Consider the following 26689-nt stretch of genomic DNA (forward strand, 5'->3'; position numbering starts at 1 on the left):
AATCAAGGGAAGATGTTCATGTTTAATATTCTGTGCAGCCATCCAGGTTTTAATTTCATAAATGTTTCTTAATACCAAGCTGCCAAGAATCTGAGAGATAGAAACAAGTTTGACTTAGATCAGAGACACATTGTGCTAGCAGCAATATAATTATGCTGGATGTAGGCCTGTAATGGTGATAAGCAATTCACTATCTTTTTTAGCAGTACATTAACATATTTATGACCTTTCTTAGTAGGAAATGACCCACCTGACATTAAACTAGCTCCAGGAGTTACATTAATGTTGCACATGTGTAACCTTTGCATTTTTCACACTATAAATGTGCTCAGTTTCTGAATCACCATCAACCTATTCAAGTTCATGTATTAATCTCTCCAACAGCTGGCGAGGACATCTAGTGCTGTGTGACCACTGATCTCCAGTAGAGATGCTTTTTCTGGCTCCATCTTATGGCAGGATTTAGATGAAAAATTCCAAAACGTAGCAGTCAAACTGCTGAAATACCAATCATTCACAAATGTAAAACATTGCGGGCCTGTTTCAAACTGTCCGTTAGAACCGGTTAACCTTTAAATGTCAGAATCTAATTCAAAACCCCAAATAGCAAAGGTGACATAAAACATCTGATGTTTGAAATAACTTTCTGAAGGAGAGGTCAAGCTGAACTTTATTTTCATCAATGACTCTGAACATTATAAAAATAAATAGATGATTCACAGTCAGTGGATCATAATACAAATTGTTATCAAAATTATGTATCAGCCAGAATGAAGAATTAAAGACATGCATAATAACCATTGCATCAACTGAAACATGTTCTGAATACTCGTCTCCATCGTTTGGAAATGACAACAACTGTTTTGTAACAGAACCTGTTGACAGAATATAAAATCCTCATTTGAATTACACAGCTGTGCAGGTAGTATATGCTTCTTCTGACAAGTTTTCAATGATGGCTTGACCCGAAGTGTTCACTGACTGTCTTCTTGATTCAATCCTTGTTTCTCAAGGTAGCGTCTGGGAGAGAAAAACAGGAAAACCCATCAGTCAGTGTTTACTTCACTTCATAAGAGTTAATCTGTAAAGGAATTTAACACAAGTCTGGGATAAATGTGGGTGGTGAAATACTTAATACCCAACATGCTACCAGTGGATTTTAACAGGACTCAATGAGTTTGCAAAACATGTGGTGTTGCTGGTGCCTTGATTGAAAAAAAAAAATCTTCCACATTGGAAATACCTTACAACCTTTTCAAGTATAATAGTTTTTCCAAAAAAGATTTAAAAGTTGTGTTTTTATCTTTATAACATTACAAACTAGAAATAATATTGTTTAAAAAAAATGTTTGTTCTGCAGCCATTATTCAGGCAACCTGACGCATGTAAGTTCAATATTCTTTCTCTCTAGTCGTTTCTACTCCCCTGGAACTCCATAAAAAGATCTGGTACATTAAAAGGATTGGATTATTTCACTGCTCAACAAATTTTTCCCTCTTTCCCCTTTGTTTAGTGACAAAGGGGAAAGAGGGATTTTATACAAATATTCTGGAAATAAAAAATTGGTACATTTGCATCTGAAGATATTTTAAATTTAGTACTTTAAATCAAGGGGTGCTTATAATTTTGACCAGCACTGTAATTGCTCCACTGGGTTCAGCAGATAGCTGGTCACATGGCCTGTGTGGTTATGTACAGTGACTAAAGATGTTTACTGGAAACACTTGCTTGCCGAGTCTAAAAATAACACTAATGAGAGTGAACCAAGTTGCTGGCTAAAACATAATAAGGGCAGTCATTAGACGGTTTCATAGAGGCAAACTGCAGAGTTTGGTTATAACAATAAAAAAAGAAGAAAAAAACATTCGATGCCACAATAAATAGGCAAGATCCTGTTATGTTGAGCACTATGGTTCATGTAACACAAAGAAGAGATGAGACAGTTTAGAGATCTCGAGTTGGTCACTCTACTTTACTCTCAAAGACTTGCTCCCTCACTACTCTGTCAGACTGTGTGGATTTCAGAACAAATCCGCAGGGTCTAAATTAGCAGAGACATGTATATTTTGACATAAGACCTTTAGCTTTAACACTGTGTAAAAGCAGTACTGACTGACAGACACAACCCGAGGAATGAATTCAAAGTAAGTCTCCAGCCATATGAATATTGCATAACTGTTCAGTCCTGCACAAGTGCAAGATGCTGTGCATAATGAAGCACCTCTGGCTGTTCTCTGAGGTGTCTTATTAACATGAGCGCAACAGACATTGCAGAGCATTTTCAATGAGTCCAGAAATATTCGATTAAATCAAAGGTTAAGAGAGTAGACGAATATTTAATTTCACCATGTATGGCAGCTCCTCTAACAAATGATAAAATCATATCCTTATGAAGGGGACACTGCTCATGGCAAGGAAAAAAACTCACCTTCTTGCAAAATTATACAGCGCTTCTTTTCTATCCTGGAGAGACAAATGTCTGTCAACTGGTGTTTTCTCAAAAGCTTTGGCAGCAGGCTGTAGATCACAAAAAATATTTATTGAAAGACAGATCTGCACAAATCAGTTTGAATCTGTGCAAAAAAAAATATTGTCAAATGAAATCTGCTCACATATTTATACAATTATCTAGGGAATATCAACTTCATATGCTCAGAGGAAATTTGATCCTTAATGTTAAATAGAAATTTAAAATCTCAGAGATACGGCATTCTGAATCAAAAAGTCAGACCTTCATGGTGGGTTCAGAACCAGGGGAGCCGGAGTAAACATTTGAGGTCTCAAATGTAGATGTCCCGGTTGCTTCCATTGGAGTTTCCTCCCTGTTCTCCAGCAGATTTGTTATGGTGGTGTCCACACAATTGGTTTTCGCTGTAAGTAATCAAGAGACAAATGTAAGTGCATGTCAAAGTAAAGACTGAACAGAGCAGAGTGACATTCCAAAGGGACAGTTAAAGGTAAATGTGTGTCATACCTAAATCCCTTGCGATGACATTAAGTGGAACATGAGGCAGCACATCCTTCACTTGTTGGGCCATCTTAGCAATCCGACGATCGTCAGTGCCCAAACTCTGCATCATGAAACCGAGCCCAATAGAGCTAGGTCTGACACCTAGGGTTAGAAGAGGAATAACTAACATCCCTCTGAAAACAATCAGCTCAAACTTTACATGCAGAGAATTGGATGGATTATGAGTTTATGTGATTGACTTACTTGTAGATGTTTGTGGTACCGTGTGTCGTTTCCTTTTGATGTGCTCAGCTTTATCAGCTTTAGTGATCTTGGTGGAGACCAGGCCAAGTTCACCTGCTAGAAGCTGAAAACGAGATTTTAAAAGAGAGATATTACATAGTGATTTAGGCACATGAACTGGGGTCAGAGATACAGAAACACTGTATTACTACTGCAATTTTCTACATACTTGTTTGACTGTTACAAATCTCACTGAACTGGAAAACATTGATTTTACCTCCTGGACTTTGTTGGCCAACTCCTGTGTGGACTCGCCATCTTGTCTGGAAACTGATGGGAGCCAACTAGGATGAAAACAAAAAAAAAATACGGCTCTGATAGAGGTCATTCTGATGACATCGTGGCAGAGCAGAATTTCTGCCAAATCATCAAGATACTCTGAATGTGTTTTACATCAGTCTCCAAGAAAAACAAACTAATGGGAGTGGATAATATATTTGCTGAGCATAATTATATTTCAAAAGCAAGTGCTGGTAGAAAAGTTGATACAAATTATTTAGTACCTTACATGATACACGGTACATGGAGCAAAGAAAGTCCACAAGAGCTCGGTCAGCCAGCTGGACTCAGGTGTGCTCTGAGGACGGACAGAAGACAAAAAAGTCAATACACTTTTTATTAAGTGACGAGCACAAAAACTAATTATGAACACAAAGTCAGCAAGGGAAATGATGGAGACAATAATAACTGTGGTGCTATATCTTACAACAATGTTTAAATGTTCTCACTCAACTTCAGGCACTTGTGCACCAGCAGCACAAGACAGATTTACTCCTGGTAGTGAGACTGCTGGATTAGATTTAAACTAACCACAATAATGAGTTTGCTGCTATTTACAGGAATTTCACTCATTTGGCAATGATATTTCCAAAGCTTAGAAATGGAACATAAAATGTCATTGTTCTCCCTTAAAGAGTTTCTGACTTCCTCTGTATATTGATACCTACACACTTACAACTCAAGCAGTTGATGCCATTAACAAAACATAATATCAGTAATATGGGAATAAACATCTACTTTATCTTAAAAGTCAAGTTTAATGAAATGAAATTACCAAAGCAATCAATGGTCTTGTCACCCTTAAGGCCACAGGTTGAACGGAATCAGTCAGTGAGAAAGGCCAAGAACTGAGAGGAACAAAAAAACATGTTTGTTAGTGGTTTTAGTACATTTGAACATTTTAGTTGTTGCTGAAACCCTCTCTCTTATTTGTTGAAATCCTCTTCACGCCCCGATAGCCATCATTAATGTTGTCTAAAAAAGAGAGAGCATAGCCAGTGTCTCTGCCCTCGCAGAACTGTAATAAATACAACCAATCATTTCATTCAGATCCAATGAAATGATCGGTCAGTGTAACTAAACAGCTGATGCAGAGGTGATAGCAGGAGGCTAGTCACAAAAGTTTGAGGCACCGGCTGTTTGGAGGGGACGGGATGGTTCTATCGCATTTTGTAGTGAATCCTGCTCTTGCTAACTTTTCCAAGATGACCACCCCTAGATTTTTGAGAAACCTCTCAATATTTTTCTTTTATTTACCCATTTTAAATCAGTTAAATACATCACAGAGATAAACAGTCCTCAACCTGGTGGTTCGTTTCTTACAAATCACAACGCAGTTTCTGGTCAACACAGTCACCATCACTGTGTCATTAAAAACTGATAAAAATGGAAATGGTAACAATATACTTAATCCTCCTATGAAGTGGTGCAGTTTGTCTGATTGACAGTACACATGGTTCTGAGTTACTCAAAAAACCCATAGAAATTAAGCAATCTTGGAGCCAAATACACATCTCCAAAGAACTCAGGAGGGAAATTTGTAAAGAGAAACAGCCACCACGACCAAAGTTGTGAGTCTCCATGTGCAAAATACTGGTGTATACCAAATGGTTACAGAAGGGCTTACCTGAACTTGAGGAGGCCAGCACGGCCGTTTGTGGTGTCCTCCTCAGGGAACAGGAGCAAAGGATCGGTGCCTTCAGTGGAACAGTATCTCTGAAGAGTCTCACCTATCGCCCCTTGGCCAGATAGTGAATGGATTTCCATGAAGCCTCTGGCCCAACACATGAAGCCGGTGGAGCCCTCTAGCTGTGGCTAAAAAGCAGAAGAAGACAGTGCAAGTTCACCAACCACTCCACCCACAATATCTAAATAAGCAGAGTACCACAATATGTTGCACAACAAAAAAAAGAAAAGTTAACAGACAAAACATCATGTCACTGGGGGACAGTAAACTGTCCTCCGCAATGAGCGGGTAGGACTTCGTCATGCTCTCATGCACCACAGCACACACTGTTTATTTGTGTTGAAACATCTGTCATCTACAGAAACAATATTTTCCTACAGAACATGATGTGCTTTTGTCCATGCAGTTTCACTAGGGATCATTGGCAGAGATTGAAAAGTAATACAAACATGTAGGTGATCAAAAAGGCTTTGCAAGTGCAACAGCTTTTGACAAAAAGCACGAGGAAAACTACAAAAGTTAGGCCAGTAATGTTAAAGGGATCATTGATCATTGACTATCAATACGGCAACATTAACAGCTGTGCAGTTTTAACCATATGTGTTGTCAGGGGTGGGTGCACGTCCACAATGAGGTCATAGCAAACACGAAGTTTGTGTGTGTTTGCAGGGGCTTACTGGTGCAGGAAACATGCTGCATTCTTATGGAAGAGAAATATCTTAAACAGAATTCAAGTCAAACACTCACAGTATTACAGGGGGTCAGGAGGTTGATTATGTTGAGGTCGAAGTCTGTCACATGATTGCAAATGTACAGCTTGCTGTTTTTGTCTCTGGAGCGAAGGTTCTTCTGTCTCACGTGCATGCCCAGCACCGAAGACATCACTCTCACAATAAATCTAAAGGCAAACAAAGAAAAGTGAATGTAAACAGGATCAAATTGTTAACTACATGGAAGTCACTACTGTGTCCAGAGAGCCAGGCATCATTAGAGTTGACATTTATCTCCACATATAATAAATGGTTAATGGTAATAATCTACAGTGTGAACTCGGTAAACTATAATGTGTCCTGAAGTGCACTAAATTGAATTTAATGCACTGATGAAAGCTGTGAGATGAGGGCATACTGATACACCTTCTTAATGGGGTATAATACAGTATGCATAAAGCCTAGCTTAGCATTACCTAATATTATTTTTCTTATTTACTACTACATGCACATTTAATGCAGTCTTGATTGATATAGATGAAATGTATACAACAACTACTACTACTACTGGTACTGCTTCAGCAACTATTATTGTTACTACTGAGAGTAAAATGTGTTTGTAGAAAAGTAACATGTTAATATAAAACAAATGTTTGTAAAAAAAAATTATGCTTTTAAATACTTGCCTTCTAAGAAAACTTTCTGGAAGTGCACAGCTGACCAAGAACACGTGGACGCCAATAAAAATGCGTATGAACATCAAACAAATTCCAACTGGAAAGTAAATCAGCAACAGCAGGATAACCACTGCATCTTTAGGGAACCTGTTAGAGTAAAGAATTTAAAAAACGTTTTTAAATCAAATGGACGAAACACAAGATTTGTTGAGCTCAGACCACGACAGGCCACACAGATCACACGGACAAATTGCAGAGGTGAAATAAATGTATTTATGCAGGAAAATCAAACACATCCATGTATACTTATAAAAAGAAGAAGTACAATACAATGCAATGAACACGGCGGATGAAAGAACAATAATAAAAAAAACAGCTGGACATTGTGTACTTTGCTCTTTGTTCAACACCTGCTGTTAGACCACTACATTCCAGATTTATACTTGAATTTGGATATTTTTGCAACTTTAGAGCAGTTAATGAAGACTGAGCATTAGTGTGACTTTCAGTCTGCCATTTTCCCACAGTCCTTACTACACGTGTTTCTACAGGGTTGGCTGAGCATTAGGTTCTGGAACATACGTGTGAGGACCAACTATACTCCAATCCGACATGATGATCACTACCACAGCACATACAGCCCGTTTGTGGGCCCTTAATGTGAAGGTGGAATATAAATCCTTTACATTTGAAATCTGAGACCACAGCAGAGTAATTCAGGCTATAACCAGTACAAAGAAGTTCGTCCTTTCAGTAAACTTCACTCTCAGTTTTCAGGAGACAATGTTGTTATTTTACAATATGTATCGAGCAACTATCCAAGGCTAAACTCGCTGGATGGTCAAAGCACGCTGTTGCTAATGGCAGCCCCTTCTGAGCATTGATATTACTGTTACACAACGCTGCACTTTGAGAGTTACCCTGAAATGCTTATGTAAACGTGTCTAGCACATAGCTAGATCAGCTAGCTAGCTTTGTGTTTTCAAAAAGATTTGACTTCCGTTGCATGAGTCTACAGAAGTTAGCTAGCTGACGATACATGTCACTGATACAACTGTATTTTATTAACATTAGCCAGAGGTTGTGTGTGTAGCACCTAGCGTGGAGGCGTTAGCTGACTTACCGTCGAAAGTCAAACATGTCCTCGATCCCCCGAGTCTCCATGTCTGCCAGTCAGACCTCTGCTCAGAGGCTAATGCTAAGTGTTCAACCTGACGCCTGGAAATAAATGAATCATAACGTTTACAACAGGACTTTAAATCATCCGGTGGCTAAGCTAACAGCTAGTGCCACTGTTCCACTGATGAAAACGTTTCAGGGCAGCGTCACTAGTGAGTTTACAATGTTAGCTTAGCAATTGTCTACAGATATATTTAGCCGCAGTGCTAACAGCGCTAGCGCCTCTTCTCTGCCAGCAGCAACAACACTTCCGGAAGAAATCATCGAGAATAAAAGCACTAAAAAAATACCCCCCCCCAACAGGAAAGGTTAGGATATTTTGTCGCTATCTAGTGGTTCGATTTGATTCTCGCACGTCAATTAATTAGAGAAGTTTTCACGATAGTGGTTTTACTAATGAGAAAAGTAGATTTTATATCGCTGTGCTTTTTCAGTAGATGACCAAAATTATTTATTTTAATACTCATACTATAATACTCATATTTAAGAGATTTTCTTAAAGTAATTAGATTGTGTTAACAAAAATACCTGATTACTCCTCTGCGCTCTTTTTGAACTAGTATGTCTGTCATAATCAATACATTTGTATCAGATAGTTTTATCAGTGGGCCAGATAAGTGTTAGTGTCACATAAGGCGGAAACATATCAGAGATTTTAAAAATAATTACAAGAATAATGTAATAATGGTAGGCTACATTTCATTTTACAGGATGAATCAGAATGACAAATATAGATCCTGTCAAGTTATATTTTTGAATAAGTTTCAAAAATGAAGAACTTTATCTTTTGGTTCATCAGCACCACAGATCGAAGGGCTTTGAAAAGACTGATCATAACATTGTCTAATCAGAGGAAAGAGACACACAATTGAAGAAATCGTCTCTTTTGTGGATGAGAGAATATTTTGTCAACTGTGAAATTATCATTGGATACATGTGAAACTGTATGTGTGTATGTGAAACTTTCAAAGCGGTTTTAATAAACAGCCAACAATGAGGTTTGATTAAGAAGAATTACCTTTTTTTTCTTTCCCCTAAAATATTATAACCTTTTCTCTTGTAATATTATGACGAGTAATAGTATTCACAATTGTGGGTTTAGTCTCCTAATCTTACTTATTTTTGAGCATTTTTTTATTATGACTTTTTAATTGACTTAAAATTGTAATCTTGTAATACTACGATTTAAAAATATTGATATACATATATTACGTATATTTTTCATATTATACTCGTAATGTTACATATTTGTTTTGTTTAAGTAAGTAATTACCTTTTTAGGGTTAGGGGTTATATATGACATTATTATAGAAATCTCTGAAGGCAGTTCTTCAACATGGCCATCCGGACAGTTATTATGGCCATTTTGCTTTTCGTTTGAATATTCTGGAAAATTAATCGCATTTTTGACGACTTGAACAACGTCGAAAACTCACCTAACTTCGCGGGCGCCTCGAGCCTGGTGAAAATGTAGGTATTCTGGAGTAATTGGAGAGGGTTCTGTCAAAATGGCTCAACAGAACGCAGCAATTCCGTCTGGTTTAAACTATCTTCACTTTGGTACAAACATGTATCATGACCGGATGACAAAAAAAAACAACCTGGCACCACTTTGATTAACACAACACGAAGATGGCCATAGATTATGTTGCCATTTTGGCCGTTCACAATAGAAACGGAGCCGGGTCACTTTTGACCCACATTGTGTATCCAAGGGCCACATTACAGTTTGTGACTCACTATTTAGCTCCACAAAGGCTTTACATAAGAGAACGCTTCAAAGGATTCCATAAGCAAAGAATTCCCATGTTGTCAGATGTCAAATTTAATGTCAGTGTCAGTGGTCATAGATTCCTTTGTATGTAGTCATGGTGATAGCGCCACCTTCTGCCAAAAGGAGGTAAGCCTCGTTTTACCATATAATTCGATTTCCATTCGATTTTCTCCGTGTGGTCTACACTTGATGGACCATAGCGCGTGATTAGTCCAGCGCCATGTGACAGACGCAGGAAGTATTATTTACTATGTATTTATAAAATCTGTTAACATGATACACATTCACTGGTGTTACAGGTCATACCGGCTTTTCATCCAATTGACACTGATGGTGTGTATCTTTGAAGGGTTATTACGGGTTTATAAACAACATTGGTGTGTTTGAGCGTGCGTGGCGTGTGTGTGCGTGTGTGCGTGCGTGTGTGTGTGTGTGTGTTTTGGACACGCCTCTCTCATTATGAAAGCGGACTCCTCCTCCCATAGATTCATCAGCTGTGTTTGGCAACAATCTCTTCCAACACTGTAGCACTGTTCCAACATGGAGGCTGGATTCCGCTCCCGTCCGCTGATCTTTTGTCTGGCTTTGGCCGCCGTGCTGGGCTTGGTGCTCGGGCTCGGCGAGGACCTGGACCGGCCTCTCATCGGGCCTCCCGGTTCTCCCATCCGGCTGGATGGGTCCGACCCGGGGCTGAAGAAGGCTCTGCAGTTCGCCGAGGATCACTACAACCGGGGCTCGAACGCCATGCACCTCCGCAGGATCAGCCGCTTCGTCTCCGCGAGCAAACAGGTTACAAATACAGATGGAGGATTTTAATCTTCATATTCTTTTATTCACAATATACAGTGTTTAAAGGTGCCATAGTGTGGCGGATGAATACTGACCATATGTCGACTTATGATGTAAGAGTAGGTTACATTATTTGGAAAACAACATCGACGTTATGGACCGGCTTAACGAAGTAAACACAGACCGGAAATAAGATGTCATCTTCAAAATAATTGCACAGCGGTCTAAACGTTTCTTCTGAATACAACGCAAATATAAACCATTTATATTTTCACTTCACAGTGAGCATTATTGTTATTTAGACGCCTCAATTGTTAAATTCCAAAGACAAGTAAAAGCAAGTATTCCTCTCAATACTTATATTTCTTCTTACCGGAAGTCACACTACTAAACTGGATTGAGTGATGCAGTGCACTGCCATCGATGATGCAGCAAAAATGCATCCTCACACTGAAACATAGATTTCCTGAAAGCTTCTGACCAAATGCAATTCAATTATACAGCTATACTGTGAACACCAGTACACAAGAGTGTGACAGTTATTTCTGAACAATATGGGGACAATTTAAAAAACATAAATAAACAAAAACATTGTCTGTGTGTGTGTGTGTGTCTGTTTTGCAGCTGGTTAAGGGAATCCGCTACACAATAACAGTGGAAGTGAGTAATACTCAGTGCAAGAAATCCACCATGCTCCGGACATGTGACTTCTACCCTCAGGCACCGAAACTCAAGGTATGGTGTGTGGTGTGGTGTGTGATAAGAAAAGTATATTTAGGATGTGTTATTTGAAGCAATTAAGACTATCTGACATGACAAAATATGCGTATATAAAAACCACTGAAGACAAAGTGCTGGGAAATATATATATGTTTTTTAAAGGTAAGGGTAAGGGGCTAATGACTACATAATGTCAATGAGTGTCCTAACGAAGATAGAAGTACAAAAATGTTTGTGTGTTGCTTTCAGTTTGTAATTTGCCAATATGGAGATGTGCTTGTGTTCCTCTAGTTTTGCAATGATTTCTTATTGCAGCAGTGTTGTTGTGGTTGTTCAGCAGTTACGTAAACAATCACCTGATGTTTGTGACTTGAGTTTGACTCGGAGTAACCCCGAGCCTGCTCATGTCAAACTTCCTCATAAATGCACACACTTGGCCGACATACATTATTCCCATTTTTTTCGTTTGTCTTCTCCCACACTACATAGTTAAATCCTATTCCCAAAAGAAAGAGCACATTGTATCTGTATAATGAAACAAATGTCATTACAAACAAAGGCTGTAACTAACTCTTTTGTTCGTTAGATGTTGTTGGCTTGGTCTGCAGTGTGTCAATCCACCTATTCAATCAAATTCTAACAATGTAAATATATGCTGTATACAGTGTAATAATGTTTATAATCTGAATATCTCTGTCCACTGTGTATGGTTTTTTTAATTTCAGACGGAGCTGTGCATGTTTGAGGTGTGGGACATTCCCTGGCAGGGCACTTCGACTCTGCTCAAACAGAAGTGCCAGCCTAAAGGTGAGTCAGCAGCATTGACTCAGCCAATCACACTGAACACATTCAGTATGGGAGATTCAGCACTTTTCTGTACAGATGTTAAGTAGGTTAGCAGCACTCACTGTTGATAAAGTGTTAATGGTGTTTCCTTGTTACCCCATGATGCTTTACTTCCTTTGTAATAAAACTCAAAAGGGTGGTTATGGAAATAGAAATCCCATTAATTGTTGGAATAGAGTCTTAGATTATCAGACATTATATTGTGACCATCCGAGCTAGACTTACCACAAGCTATGAGATTGTGAAACAATGTTATATTCTACTGTAGAGTAGAGGACACAAGTCTGTATGACATCAACTACATTTTAAGAAAAGGAGACTTACTAGATAACTTGCAATCCTCAGGTGTTGTAGTGTCTCTGATTGGTCAACTACTATCAGATGGTTCAGCATTTTTAAATCATGTTGTTGAAAAAGGAAGCAGGCTTTGGCCCTAATTCCTGGGGTATTATGTGATGCTGCTGTTTAATAACCTGGTCAATAAGTTTATACAGGAGAGATAAATGAGGTAAAAGGGTGAAGTTTGAGGATGAGTCCACCTGTAAAAGTATAATTTAATTTTCCTGCAAATGAAAAAAGGCTACATTTAACAACGTTATTTATTTTAGGGTCCTCTTTGTTGAAGTTCAACTTTCTCAATACGATTTGCATGGCTGATTGTGGTTCAGTAACTGATCATGTCCAAATGTTTCTCTTATCAGTTCAATACCAAGAGAAAGAGACCAACGAGGTGGAGGATCTATCCGTCAAACCACCTATGGAGGTAAAAATTGAGTCATTATCGAAAACAAAAACAAAATTGTGTTCACTCTTGTTATCTGCTTCTTGTTGTGAACTGCTATAATCAACATGAACATGAGATTGAGGTTTTCGTCATCTATTCTGTTTGTTCTGCTCTTTATTTGACAGGAGTCTGTGGAGCTGCTGGGACAGTTCAAAGAGTTCATGTTGAAGTACAATAAGGTCTACAGCAGCCAGGAAGGTAAGTGGCCGACACATTGGCTACTATGAAGAAAGATGTTGTCCCTTTATATAAAATAGAAATCATTATGTGTTGGTGCGTGTTCATATAGTAGCTGTGGCCACAAAATAATCAACGTATGTCACAAGCATGAAAATAAGTCTGATTCATTGTGAAACTGTAGCGGATCAAAGGTCAAAAGCTCCTTCATATGTGGCCGGGACACTTTTGCAATCACACAGTGAAAAGACCAAGGCTGTGTCCATGTGTCCCAGATCCCCTCTGAATGTGGTCTGAGACACATTGAGGATGCATTTCATTGCATTCACACCCGAACATAGTGCTGTCCACTTGTGAAGGTACTTCACAAGATAACTAACAAGTGACTAGGTACATACCAAACATAGCAGGTGTATAGTGTGTCGTCTTCATTTCTACATAACTTGAAGACTCACTCGCTGCCTGTTGTTTTCTGTCATGAATATCAATAAAGCATCAGAAACACAAAACAATAAGATAAATGGATGTAAACAAAAAAACGTTTATGCTTCAGTAACTACACACTACACCAGTGGTTCTCAACTGGTCTGGCTTCGGGACCCACCATCGTCCCTTAATGACAAGCCGGACCCAAATCGAGGAACATTTTGAACTTCTCAAATTTATTTAATAAAAAGATGGTGCAGTTTGAACCTGAGAGTACAGAATATCACAGTATGCCAACATAAAAAAAATCATGATAAACCAAAACGACCAGCAGGTGGCTATGGTAGAGACGGAAATATTCCCTTTTACACTCAATTAGCTGCATTTTAATTAAAAAACAAAAAGTGCATCTTAAGGACACAAGGTAATACAACATACATAACAATTCAGTAACGTCAGCCTTTTTTAAATGACTCAACAGTGCTTTCATGCACAAACTTGAAATAAAAAAGTCCAACTACTGAGAAGTCGTTTCAAACAGACCCAAATTATGTAGCTTTAGCTGAAAATACTCACTCACTGAATGCATGACAACCAACAAAACTGATCCTTAAGAAATACTGTTAAAGAGTGTGAATAGGATCAGACAACACTCTGCATAAAAAAATCCCCCTCAAAATAAAAGCACATGGTTTTTTCTAAACATCTTTCTTTGCCCAGGCAAAAACGGGTCCGTGACCCACCAGTTGAGAATCACTGCTCTACACATCTTAACTTATAAATATATTGGATTAAAATATATTTATTATCATGGAGAAAATAAAGACACTTTCCAAAGTTAAAAAGACACGCACAGAAAATGTGTTGGCTTATATTTAGAATTCATAACACTGATCATCTGCCTTCTGTCTAATTGAATTTCACTGCAAGAGCGCCAGCTATAATAATAATAATAATAATCATGTGACAGTCTGAGTTTTTTCAAATGTGTGTGTTTTGAACCCAAAGACGTAGACCGTCGTCTGAGCATCTTCCATGAGAACCTCAAGACTGCTGAGAAGCTCCAGTCTCTGGATCAGGGCTCAGCAGAATACGGAGTCACCAAGTTCAGCGACTTGACCGGTGAGTGTGTCTGTTTGTTCAAGTGCTTTTGTTTCCACATAGTTTCCGATGAGGACATGTCCCTTCTGCTTACTAGGTGTTTGCGTCGTCAGCTTTTCTAGAAACAGGCGTTTATTTGCTCTCCCTTTGTCTTTTTTTTTCCAGAGGAAGAGTTTCGCTCTACATACCTTAACCCGCTCCTGAGCCAGACGAACCTCCATCGATCAATGAAACCAGCCCCTCCTGCCAAAGGTCCCGCCCCTGCCAGCTGGGATTGGCGGGATCATGGAGCCGTCAGTCCTGTGAAGAATCAGGTACCAAAATACAGGCTTAATTACAGGGCTCTGAATAACATGCTGCTAATGAATGAATCACACCCCCCGCTGACTTTATATTGAGGTGTGTGTGTTTATTTCAGGGCATGTGTGGATCCTGCTGGGCCTTTTCTGTCACTGGCAACATTGAGGGCCAGTGGTTCCTGAAAAATGGAACTCTGGTGTCACTGTCTGAACAAGGTAAAGAAGAAGACGCATAAAATAATAAAATTATTCAGTAACGTAATCCTGCAGATGAAGAAGTCTTTGTTTACAGTTTCAGATAAAAGCCACAATTTGATTGTTGTATTGATTTGACCTCTTGCAGAGCTGGTTGACTGTGACGGTTTGGACCAGGCGTGCAAAGGAGGGCTGCCATCAAACGCTTATGAAGCCATCGAGAAGCTGGGTGAGACCCTCAGTCTTCCATTTTTCATTCCAAGGAAAATTGCATCTCATTTTTACTCTGAGCAAACTGCAAAAGAGAGAGAATTCACAGAGTTGCATGTGCATGGTTCCAACACTCCTGGAATGTGTACCTGGGAATTGATTAAAATAACAACAGTTCTTGGAAATAATCTTAATTTTTCTTCACATATGTTGATTGTACTTTGACCCTGGGGTGCATATAACAACCCTTTACAATATTAACTTTTACACAAAGCCTTGACAATAACCCACAGCTTACAGTGAACCTTATAGTGGGATTTCTTTCATTTCGGAAATTATTATAGAGGCAGAGCATAGTCATGTTTTTGTCCAAATTTGAAGTTCATGTGAAGGACCTGGCATAAAACAAAGAGAGGTCATGGTCAAAAAGCTGTTGTAAAGTTTGTAGTATGTAGACATCACCTGTTAAAGAGTCAATTAATTATGAACCCTGCATCATTAAAATCTGTTTGTCATGTTTAGGAAATAGGACCTTTGTGTTGAAACTTCCGCTGTGTTTGTGAATTTTAACCATTTCTTTCCTGCTCCCTGGTGTGTGGTGAAGGTGGCCTGGAGACAGAGTCCGACTACTCCTACACTGGGAAGAAGCAGAACTGTGACTTCGCTACAAATAAAGTAGCTGTATACATCAACAGCTCTGTGGAGCTGTCCAAAGACGAGAAGGGTGAGTGGGCCCAATAAATCAATGAAAAGTGGTGACAAAGCACTGATAAATACATCTTCAGAGATGTCTTCTGAAATACACATGTTTTTTAATAAGAAGTGGTGACTGATCATTGTTAATTTGCAGGTATATAATTGTAATTACAAAATTCAGCCATGTGTTCTTGGGTTTGAAAGTTCGAGACAAAGGGCTGTTTAATAGACTGATCTTGATTTTTGTTTTTACTCAGAGATTGCAGCTTGGCTTGCTGAAAATGGACCAGTCTCTGTGGCTCTGAATGCCTTTGCAATGCAGGTAAGCAGCTTTTCTTCACTAATACACCATCACACAAGCACAGCATTGACTGACTCCAACATTTAACACATAAGCCATTGGATGAAATCCATTAAAAGTCTGGTAAATTGGGTCAAAAACATTTTCAAGAGCTTGCCTCTCACAAATGAAGAATAAAGCAGGACATTGTCCGGGTTGGACATGTTCACAACAACAGGAAAATGTCCTGAACCGGCGAGGGGTGGAGCCTGGGTAGAGCAGGCTGGGGGCCAAGGTCGAGGCAGGTCATGATATAAATTCAACTGAGGATATCGCATCTTTTTACAAAGCACATCAATACTGTTGTCGGTCGTTATCGTCAAAGGCCCTTAAGTCTCATATTTTCTCCAATCTGACAGCTTTGTCAGCATCTTCTACATGTAGGGCTTCTGGTTATCAGCATATAAACACATTTAATTCACTCTAATTGTATCCTGTAGTTCTACAAGAAGGGTGTTTCTCACCCCATGAAGATCTTCTGCAACCCATGGATGATTGACCACGCTGTGCTGATGGTGGGATATGGAGAGCGTAAGTTTTTATCCTTTCTTCAATTACACAGACTTTTGTCAAGATGATCAGGTGACAAACATGTTTGTTTTCATGGATAAAATGTTCAGATGCAGTAAAGTATATTGTATGGATGTTTCTTATTTTTCAGGTAAAGGTATCCCATTCTGGGCCATCAAAAACAGCTGGGGGGAGGATTATGGAGAGCAGGTAAGACAACAGGGGACTAACGACGGCATTTATTACAAACAAAATCCTCCAATTTACTTCTGAATTAATTGTTTCATCTATAAAAGCTTTGTAGTTCAGTAGAATTCAGTAACACAGCTGAGCAGCATATTGAAATATTCAGTGTTTCTGAGACTAACAAAGTTTTAACGTCATGTAATGAGGCCAGAGACAAACTTCTGGGTTGCACTCCGCAAAAATAACTTATGTTTTGTATCATATTTAATTCATGGGAGGATTTCAATACACGGAACAAATATAAAGATTAAAGATCAAAACTAGATTTACTTTGTCACTTTTAATGACTCTCTCTCTCTCTCTCTCTGACAGGGTTACTACAACCTATACAGGGGGTCCAATCTGTGTGGAATCAACAAGATGTGCTCGTCGGCTGTGGTCAATTAAAGCACTAACTACATATTACAATGGTGTTCATACAAACACGCACACACAGCTGGTTGCACCTCTCCACTGGTCACACACACACATTTGATCCAGAGTGCATGAAGAGTTCCAGAGTCAGACACATTAAGTTCCTGCTGAAGCTCCATTTCCGTTAAATCAGACCAGTGTTCCTCCTCCACATCTAACTCCTGGTTCCAAGTTACAAAAACTATACCAGCTCTAATAAAGCTAGCTTTTCTCAGATATGCTATGATAATTTTAATTCAAGTACATTTTGTGAACGTTTAATTCCGTTAATTCAGTCATTGCGACTGCTGTGTTTTAAGCAGTGTTGGTTTTTAACCCATCTCTCCTCACAGTTAGTGGGCCCATGTTTGATGAGGTGTGTGCAATAGTTGTTGCTAGTAGTCTGTCTTGTCTGTTTTGTTTTGTTAGCAGTATTTGTGCTGAAGTGGTTTTTACGATGGAATGATTTGCACATTACTACATTACTGCAGTGCAACTGTAATAAATGCTGTAAGACAATGATGAGAAATTAGTGAAGGTTGAATAAAAAACATTGTTGAATCCTAATGTTTGTGTATGGTGTTCTTTTCCTAAAATAAACAGGAATATGCATTATCTATAGGTGGCAGGGAAGCTGGAGGCAATCCAAGCTAACATTGGGGCGGTATAACTTGACAACCAACACAGAGACAAACAACCATTTACACTCATATTCACATGTATGGGGAATTTAGAGTGTCCTATTAACCTAATGTGCATGTCTTTGGGCTGTGGGAGGAAGCACCAGGAGAAAACCCTTGCGGACACAAGGAGAACATGCAAACTCCACACAGAAACACCCTGAATGAGATTGGATTCAAATCTGCCATCTTGTTGATTCTAGGCGACTGTAGAATGGAAAGATACTAACAGAACAAATGTACAATTCGATTTTGTTACGTATGTATTTACTGATAAACCATAATGAAAAATTAAGATAGATTAATTATTTCATTAAACAGGTGTAGGCTGAGAGAGAGAGAGATCAAAGGTTCTCCTTTGATCTAAGATCAATGCCACTCTTTCCTATGATATTGGCTCCCATTAAACAAATTCCCGCTGTTCTTCGCAATCTACGAGTGAACCGTTTGGCGAAAGTCTTAGACAGATCACGCCATTCCCAACCGAGCTGCAAGTTTTGAGTAGGCCCACAGGTACGAAATTTATGGCATTATCACGAAATACGTGGAGTAATTGTATATGTGCATGCATTGCATTACTGCACACACAATGCTAACTATAACATTGCCATCAGTAAAGACCTTTTGCTTTACCCATTGCACCTTGTGATGTATGTGAGAACAAGAGCTTCCCTGAACACTGGTGTTCTTGAATGTTGCTCACGTTGAGACTAAACAAAACTCTATTTCCCACAATGCAAAGCCACTGCCACGGAAAGAATAGACCCGTGTTGACAATCACGATATAAGAAAGAAATAACCAGCTCTGAGTAAATCACCCGGACAAATAGTATAAATTAACAGCAAGTAAAATAGCATCCATATTGTAAAGTGTAATATGAAGCCTTGTTTATCCTACAGATACAACGAAAACAGACAGCGGCTTTTATTTTGGCAGGAGATTATAAGTGCACACCGGAAGAGAACACTTCCTGTTGGAAAACACGGACACATGTGGTTCCGCTTCTCTGAGACATTTAACAGTGTAATTATTCCTCTGTCCGTCTATTCAAACACGTTTTGAGCTCTGAGGAAACTCCACAGCGTCTCTTCTCTCTCTCAAGGTATCTATACAACCCGCTGCCGTGGCTGACACGTGTGTGGAGATGGTTGTTAGCTTGCTCAGCTAACTGTGCTAATGTTCATGGTCATCATAAACAGGGCAGAAGAGTCTGTAGCTACCTGTGGAAAGTAGGAGATGTGCTGCCATTCGTTCAGCCACAACCGAAACAACCACTGACGCTTTATGAAAGTTGATATAATGATAACTGACTAATGTGTGTTTAGTTTTTTAATGTGTTGTGTGTATGGGTTGTTTGTCATCAGCAGCTACTGTCGTACCACCTCACACCTCCTCTGCAGCTCAGCCTGTGGAATCATGTCGCAAGCCACCAAACGCAAACACGTGGTGAAGGAGGTGTACGGGGACTTCGTGACGCCCACAGAGAGTCAGCAGATAGTGAAAGTGAGCTGTGTGCTGAACGTGTTCACGTCACCTGAGTGAACAGCTGAGCGACGTATATCAACCATGTCTCCATCCTCCTCTTCCTCCTGTAGATCACTAGCAGCCGCGGGAACAACCTCCACGAAGCTGTCACGGCTCAGGGCGAGATCTTCCTGGTGAGCATGCCCACCAAGTTCCGCAAGAACCTCTGGATCAAGAGAGGTAAGTGATGGAGCAGGAGGAATCGATTGTATAAATACTACAGATCAAATCGTACGCTGTCATCCAGCTCAGGAATCGAAAACACTGCTGCTCGGGTTAGGCTTAATCGCAAGAGTAAGAAAGAGAATCGACAGAGGATTCAATGTGTGTCTATTATCACGGCAGGATGTGGATTGGGGCGAATAACGGAAATAACAGTTTTCAGGCTGGTTGGAGTCGTCATAAAAACTCAAGTTCGAAGATTTCAAAAATTAAAGCTCCGTAAGCGGCAGCTCACAAACCAATAGGCGAGGACAGCTAGTTGCCCCTTGTAGAAAACCAATAAGACTAATAATGCTGTTAAAATATGACTGATACGATTGATAACACCAGTGAAAGCGTTATCAGTCTTACACCCCGGGGAAGTGTTAATAAGTGATATTTCTAACTGTTTGAGTCTAGAGTTTGGAACTCTGCACTGTTGTACTGTTATGAGCTGTGTGTGTGCTCTCTGATCCTCAAGGTGACTATGTGATTGTGGATCCTATTGACGAAGGAGAGAAGGTGAAGGCAGAGATCAACTTCATTCTCTACAAAGATCACATTCGGGATTTAAAGAAACAGAAGCTCTGGTGAGTGACAACACACTGAAAGAACACGCCGGGTCACATCACGCAGCCAGCATCATTTTGTCAGGTGTTACTGAGTGTGTGTGTGTGTTGTGATGTTCTATACATTCTTCTCCAGGCCAGAGGGTTTTATGGAGGAGTCCTCAGCCCAGGACGAGACAGACAAGGAGAAGGAGACTGTAGGAAAAGACGAGGAAGAGGAGTCTAGCAACTCTGAAGACGACGAGAGCGACCTGTTTGTGAACACCAACCGCTGTAACTACCAGTACATCGAGAGCGAGGAGGAGGACAGTGAGGAAGAGGAGGAGGAGAAGGAGGTCAAATAGGGAAGGACAGAAACGGGTTCACAGCAGGAGAACTGAGGACCGGTACAGAGTGAGAGCTGTGGAACTCCTGTGACAGTGTCACTGAGCTGCTGTGATCACTGCCTGACGCAGGGCTCCTCAGGCTGCAGCTGCCTCTGCTCCTGGTTGACAGAGACACTGGGCTCACAGAGGGAACATGAACTTACAGAGGACGGACAAAACAAGTCGTGCTTGTAAGTTAAAAGCAATAATAACGTTAATCAATCAGTAAATTATAAAAGATGGAAATTCTGTAGGATAACTTTCTACAGTCATCTGTCGTTTGTTTACTGACCTCCAGTGGAGGATTTGCTGGATTGTTTGTACATTTTATATCCAGGTGATGTAAAACATTTTCAGGGCGTTGCTAATATAAACGGTTGTATCTGATCAGCGTCCTCTGTAGGACATAATGAATAGAAACTCCGAAATTTCACATTTAAAAAAGATTAATTGTTCAAAAATGTATTTACATTCCTATTACGTTTGATGTACTTGTTGACTTGATTGATGAGTCTTGAAGCTTACCCTGCCCAGAGGGGCATGTTAAAGGTTGAAGTTCACCACTACACCAGGCTGCTCATTCACCAGTTTATTAAGGGTTGCAGTGGGGGCGGTGGCCAATCCCACCTGACATTAGGGGAGAGGTGGGGGACTCCCAGGAGAGGTTGACTGTCAACACAGAGCAAACCCAGACAGACAACATTCCCTCTCACATTCCCACGGACAGACAATAGGAACCATCACTGGAGGCATTCATGTTTTCCTCTTGGTGATTCTCTGTGCACTCTCAAACCAAGGTACATAAACTGTGTTATTGAATTAGGCAACATCACTGTCATGTGCTTCTTTTACTTTACATTTATTTGATTTGGAAAAGGTTTTCTGCCAGGAAGGCTTTAGACAGTCTGCATGAAGTAGGTTGTGGTAGATGAATTAGTCACACACACAGAGAACATCCATCCAGGAGACGAGTTCAAATCTTGTTTATGTCTTTGTTCATTTATTTTAATCCTAGTTTTTACACTTGTGAGAGCTGTTCATCCACCTCAACCTGATCTTTACGTAGACCTTATCATCACACCAGATTTCCTAAAGCCTGGCTGAAAGCCTTTGCCAATTAAGATACACCCTAAAGAGTTGCATCCCTTTCTAACACACAATAATTCATGTACTTTGTGTTTAGAGTCCACAGAGAAAGTTCAATCTTGACTGGGATTCACTTTAAATTAATTTTCCAAAGAAACAATCCTCACACTAAAAACTTGCCTTTAACAGCTTTTTAGGTTTTCCACCGAGTGTGGTGAGAATTCCACACATTTCCTGTATTCCCAGTCCTCTGCAGGGTTCTGTTTACAAGTGTACCATTACTACTACAGAGTCTCCCAATTAAAAATGTCAGCATTTAATGTCTTCCTGTTTATTTAATTGAAAAGAACAATCACCCTTTGGAAAGAATTGTGCAGAAGTAATGCAAGAATATATATGGAAATAAACATATTCTCCATGTGCACCATGTATCCGTCCATCCATCCATCGTTCAGCTATGCTACTCATCCTCTGAAGGTCTGGGGGGGCTCCAGCGAATCCCAGCTGACAATGGGGAAGAGGCAACCGGACAGGTAACCAGTCTGTCGGAGGGCAGCAGACTGTGTATCAATTCTCAAAATATTAGCCCACAATATTTGGCATGAAGCCATTGGGCAAATACCTTTACAGCCTGTGGAACCAGATCAACCAGTCGTTCACAGCTTCCGACCCCCGAGGTTTGACAGGAGACATTATAAGCATGATTTAAAACAACGGTCCCAAATCCGGATCTCATTAAGCTTCCCATCTTTAGGTTTCTTCATTATCTTCAAATGTGAAATAGTTTTGGATACAAAATTTGTCTTACGAATGGTTTGTGAAAAGGCCTGTTGTCAGCTGTCAGAGAGAAACGACACAAATGAGAAGCTGACTGAGCTGCGGGGCAAGACAAACACACAGGAAGACAACATGACCCCTTTTTAGTTTATTACATCCGCCAAGGAGCATCTGTTTTCAATGGTTTCTTTTGTTTGTTTCTTTGTCTGTTAGTCAGTTAGCAGGATTACACAGCAACTACAGGACAGATTATTATGAAACTTGCTGGTAAGATGTGACATGGGTCAGTGAAGAACCCTTAAATGTTGGTGTGGATCCAGGAGGGTTTTTTTCTTCTATTTTCTTAAAAGTTGTTGGATCCAGATGAAACAAATAATACATATATTGAGGGGACTATTATCCATGAGTATGTAGGTACAATACAATTGAGAGTGAGTGAGGATATACACATGAATAAAGCACTCAGCATCTAATTATTCCCCAAAACACTGACCTGTTGTTAATAGGGTGATATATCTAGATCACTCTGCCTTTGGATATGAATAATGAATGAAGTCACATTGTTATTGTGGATCATTAAGCAGGAAAGAAAATGATGAGAAAATTATTTTTACTGGCTATTTTACAATACAACAATGACACAATGATACAGTACAAGTGCTCAATATGTTACAAGTTATTTTATCCTCTATGTCCGTATCAGGAAAGTTGAAACAAGGAGAGCAAAGCAAGCAATTGTATGGGCCCCCAAAGAATGGCCGGTTACGTAAATACATATTTGACAATTTTGTGAGAACACCTCAAGGTCTATGATTGGCTGTACAGGAGAAACCCCATGCCAATAGCTTTCTGCTGAAAACTGGTGGAACGTCTAATGAGTGTGTGTGATGCGTCTGTGACGGTGGTGGGGGTTTAAAGTTAAACAACCACTTTACTATTATTTATGTGAATGCACATTATATGAACAGTTTCCTTTTGCAGATTGGAAGGATTTGGTTTGAATTATGTGTCTTCAAATCATATTTAGCATATTAAGACCCTTTCAAAGACATGACTTACACCATCTAGCTCATGACCTAAAATACAGACATCATTAGTTGCGGTGTCACTTTTTCTAACTTTAAAACGTTCAAATGGACCAGAACCGCATTACAAAGATCGCCCCAAGATGGACACCATCTGAAAAAGTCCAACAAGGTCGGCCAAAAACGACATGGGAACAAACTGTGACGGCCGAGCTGAAAGAGAAGTGTCTGACATGGGAGAGGCCCAGACGGAGGCAGATGTTTGATGCCTTATGCCCCTAAAAAAGGTGAAGAGGGTTAAGCAAAGATGTTCAAATTGTGGTAAGAGCTCTTTGTAAAACAGAGTTTAGGTTCCTTGTCCTTGGCCTATTTCCTTCAAGGGCACGTCCCTACACTCTGTCTGTGTCTTTTTCATGTACGCCCACAAGTTCACAATCTCTATGGGGCTTCTCTTGTGGACCAATAAGATCCTGTGATAGAAACAAGGCTCCTTTTCGTCTTCGTGCAAGCCAATCGTTAAGAAGGCAGGGTGGTTGATCGGGGAGGTGTTGAGCCGGGCCATACACATACCCACGTAAACGTCGTCGATGGGGAACAGGTGAACCCTTTTGGCCATCAGGTGTAGGCGTCTGGTCAGCAGGCCTGAGTACACCACCCCTCCCCCGCTTGTGTACGAAGGATACAAGCCCGTGTAGAAGCTGTCAGGGATGAAGTACTTGGAGTTGCTTTCTCGGATGGGCACTGCCATGCTGACGACTTGTCCGACCATGAACTCTTTCAACGTCTTGTGTGATTGTGGTTTCTGGAGCTGGTCCTGCAGATAGGTTATCAGATTCATGGTGTTGACGAAGACGTCGTCGTCTCCCTTGAAGACGAAGTGAATGGGGCCGCAGACATGTGAGAACCATTTCCAGAAGAGCACGTCCTTCAGGGTGAGGTTGAAAAATGTGTCCTTGAAGTCCCACTGCAGAATGTCTCCATACAGTTTACTCTCTGACTGCAGTAACTCCGATACATCTACACCCAATACCTCGGGGCTTTCTCTCCCGAGCAGGAAGACCCTGCGGACATACCCCCCAGTTTCTTCTCCTCTGCTTCTGTTCCTGCTGTGTCCTGCCACCCACCCCGCCCTGCCCCACGTCTGTCGAATGGCATGTCGGTTCCTGAAGTTGAACTCTGACGACTTGATGGCCATGAGAAGAAGAGGGCGCTTCTTCTCGTTTTTAGCCCCAGCGCCACATATTCCATCTGGCTGTATCAGGATCGGGAAATCCCTCTGTTGCATGTGGCTCACAAAGTCTTTCATGCGCTGTGGTTGCGCGTCAAAGTTTGATGTCCCATTCTCCAAATCTGTATATTCAGAGTAACCTTCCCACAGCAGGGACTCACTGTCGAACCTCAACTTGCTGATGTTGGGACGCAGGATGGGGTTGTATCTGCGCTCGCTGACCAGCTGCAGATGGTTCCAGAGGGCTTTGACTTGCGAGGGTTGCTCCCAGAAAGTTCTAGGCATCGGGGCAAAGCTGACGTTCCTGAAAGTTCCGGAGGCCACAAAGTGAGGTCCTAGTTGGCTCACATAGACACTGGTGTTTGTCATTTTGATACTCAGCATGACACAGGCGTAGATGAAGAACAGGAGCAGGCAGATGCACGGGCTGCACAGGCAGATCACCAAGTTATACCATCGACAGTGAAACTGTGCCATTCCTCTGAAAATACACAATGAGTATGTGAGTGTAGACCAAACTTGTAAAAAGAGTCAAAATACATTAAAATAATTTGTGTGTCAGAATAATTGGCAGTCAAGAGAGCATATTTGCTAATATTTCTATTTATACTTAACATTCTGCTAATATTGTTTGGCCAAGTTTTCCAACTTATCTGTACAAAGTATCGCTGAAGCAGAAGATTACATTTAACAGTCTTTTTCCTTTTTACTACGCTTTGAAGAATATAAATCAATATTTACATCTGTTTATTCGTCTTAAAGTGAGACATAAGACTACAGATTTACAAATGTGTTTAATATTTTTTTTGCTCAATATTATTTATATGAAATTAAATATGAATAAACTGTTATTTATAATGTTAATACAGAAAATACACTGACTTCTATTATTGTGTTAAAATGTATATGCAATGTATGTAAATAATAGATATGGTCCCCATTTCATGTCATCTGGATGTGGTGTTACAGGTTTCTATCACACCATTTTATGTTTTGACATGTGTTTTGCATAAATGTGTGTGGTGACAGGTGACCTTTTGAAAAGTGATCTAGTCAAAGGTCCATTTAGCAGCTTTTTTGAATTCTCAATTTTATCACATGTTCTCTGTCAGCAGCTGAGTTAACTTCATACAACTTCTACAACTTCATTACAACTTTTATACCTCAAAGAACAGTCAATTAATGCAACCAGTGTTAAAACTGGTTTACCAACTACTCTTCCTCAGGTCAAGGATGAACTTTACAAGTCGTTTTTCATCTGTGTATTATCTTTTTAGGCAGGTACCTTCTTATTCTGGATGTTACATGCTATGTCCTTGCATAATACTTTTTGTTGTTGTGTTACACAGTGTAATGTTCTGCAGCTGCTGTAGCACTTTGTCCAAAGAAATATTTGCACCATGGGAACAATATGGTTTATTTCATTTGACTTAACTATATTTGAACTGATGGAATAAAAGAGTGAATTATTCAAATAACAGTTATATCAGCAGATAAGAAACCAAATAAGTGTAAAGAATCTACATTATTTTATTAGATGGGCTCATCCTCTTTTAAAGTGCTGAGGCATAAATATAAAGATTCCTCAGTTAGTTTTGCCTACCTGTTTTAAGTGAAGCCTCCTTCATTCACTGAACAATCATCTGCTCTGTTAACCAAAGCTTAAGGTCCATGCAAGTGATCCAATCCCACTATCATCTCACAGAAACCAAAGATAGAATCCAGACAATCAGTAAGATGATGAGTCAAGAAGTTTTCTCTTCTTCAGCCTTAACCCCTGTGACAGCTGCAGTCAAGTTTCACTGAACTGAACGTTACATTAAGTACACTGACCGGAGCATGTGTGCACACGGGTTACACCTACTGACAGAAAGAGAACAAACAGGATTTACAAGTTTTTACTTTGAATATTGATGGGCTGAAGAGGAATGAAGACATCCTG

At 40.0% G+C, this 26689-nt stretch overlaps 3 protein-coding genes across 3 annotated transcripts; 1 reads left to right on the top strand and 2 right to left on the bottom strand.

The window, feature by feature from the left end:
• Nucleotides 1-652: 652 nt before the first annotated feature.
• aup1 (AUP1 lipid droplet regulating VLDL assembly factor) lies at nucleotides 653-8027 on the bottom strand. Its single transcript, XM_061079300.1, has 12 exons — nucleotides 7730-8027; nucleotides 6616-6753; nucleotides 5967-6117; nucleotides 5160-5347; nucleotides 4308-4380; nucleotides 3757-3830; nucleotides 3471-3537; nucleotides 3215-3317; nucleotides 2975-3112; nucleotides 2732-2871; nucleotides 2429-2517; nucleotides 653-1020 (listed from the first exon to the last, which is right to left on the bottom strand). Exons 1-12 carry the CDS (start codon nucleotides 7768-7770, stop codon nucleotides 975-977), a joined length of 1248 nt encoding a protein of 415 aa, XP_060935283.1. The 5' UTR covers nucleotides 7771-8027; the 3' UTR covers nucleotides 653-974.
• A 2036-nt stretch (nucleotides 8028-10063) lies between these two features.
• ctsf (cathepsin F) lies at nucleotides 10064-22139 on the top strand. The gene is given in 21 exon segments (XM_061080095.1): nucleotides 10064-10348; nucleotides 10973-11083; nucleotides 11794-11875; nucleotides 12616-12677; nucleotides 12824-12896; nucleotides 14310-14423; nucleotides 14568-14716; nucleotides 14821-14917; nucleotides 15045-15125; nucleotides 15711-15830; nucleotides 16060-16124; nucleotides 16583-16673; nucleotides 16804-16862; nucleotides 17211-17233; nucleotides 17926-17973; nucleotides 17975-18061; nucleotides 19075-19110; nucleotides 19337-19475; nucleotides 19568-19676; nucleotides 20179-20287; nucleotides 20403-22139. Coding segments are annotated over 21 exon segments (2112 nt in total). The 5' UTR covers nucleotides 10064-10099; the 3' UTR covers nucleotides 20611-22139.
• Nucleotides 22140-23865: 1726 nt separating this feature from the next.
• On the bottom strand, nucleotides 23866-25224 carry LOC133012251 (N-acetyllactosaminide beta-1,3-N-acetylglucosaminyltransferase 2-like). Its single transcript, XM_061080229.1, has one exon. It carries the CDS (start codon nucleotides 25222-25224, stop codon nucleotides 23866-23868), a length of 1359 nt encoding a protein of 452 aa, XP_060936212.1.
• Nucleotides 25225-26689: the final 1465 nt, after the last annotated feature.

Source organism: Limanda limanda, chromosome 10, assembly GCF_963576545.1.
Source record: "Limanda limanda chromosome 10, fLimLim1.1, whole genome shotgun sequence".
NCBI lineage: Eukaryota > Metazoa > Chordata > Actinopteri > Pleuronectiformes > Pleuronectidae > Limanda > Limanda limanda.

Excerpts from the sequence above, each read along its gene's own strand:
- aup1 (XM_061079300.1), bottom strand. The coding sequence starts at position 7,770 with ATGGAGACTCGGGGGATCGAGGACATGTTTGACTTTCGACG. Across the intron at positions 4,381-5,159 it reads GCTGGCCTCCTCAAGTTCAG|TTCTTGGCCTTTCTCACTGA; the intron begins GTAAGCCCTTCT and ends TGTTCCTCTCAG. Across the intron at positions 3,538-3,756 it reads TGTACCGTGTATCATGTAAG|TTGGCTCCCATCAGTTTCCA; the intron begins GTACTAAATAAT and ends TTTTCATCCTAG.
- LOC133012251 (XM_061080229.1), bottom strand. The coding sequence starts at position 25,224 with ATGGCACAGTTTCACTGTCGATGGTATAACTTGGTGATCTGCCTGTGC.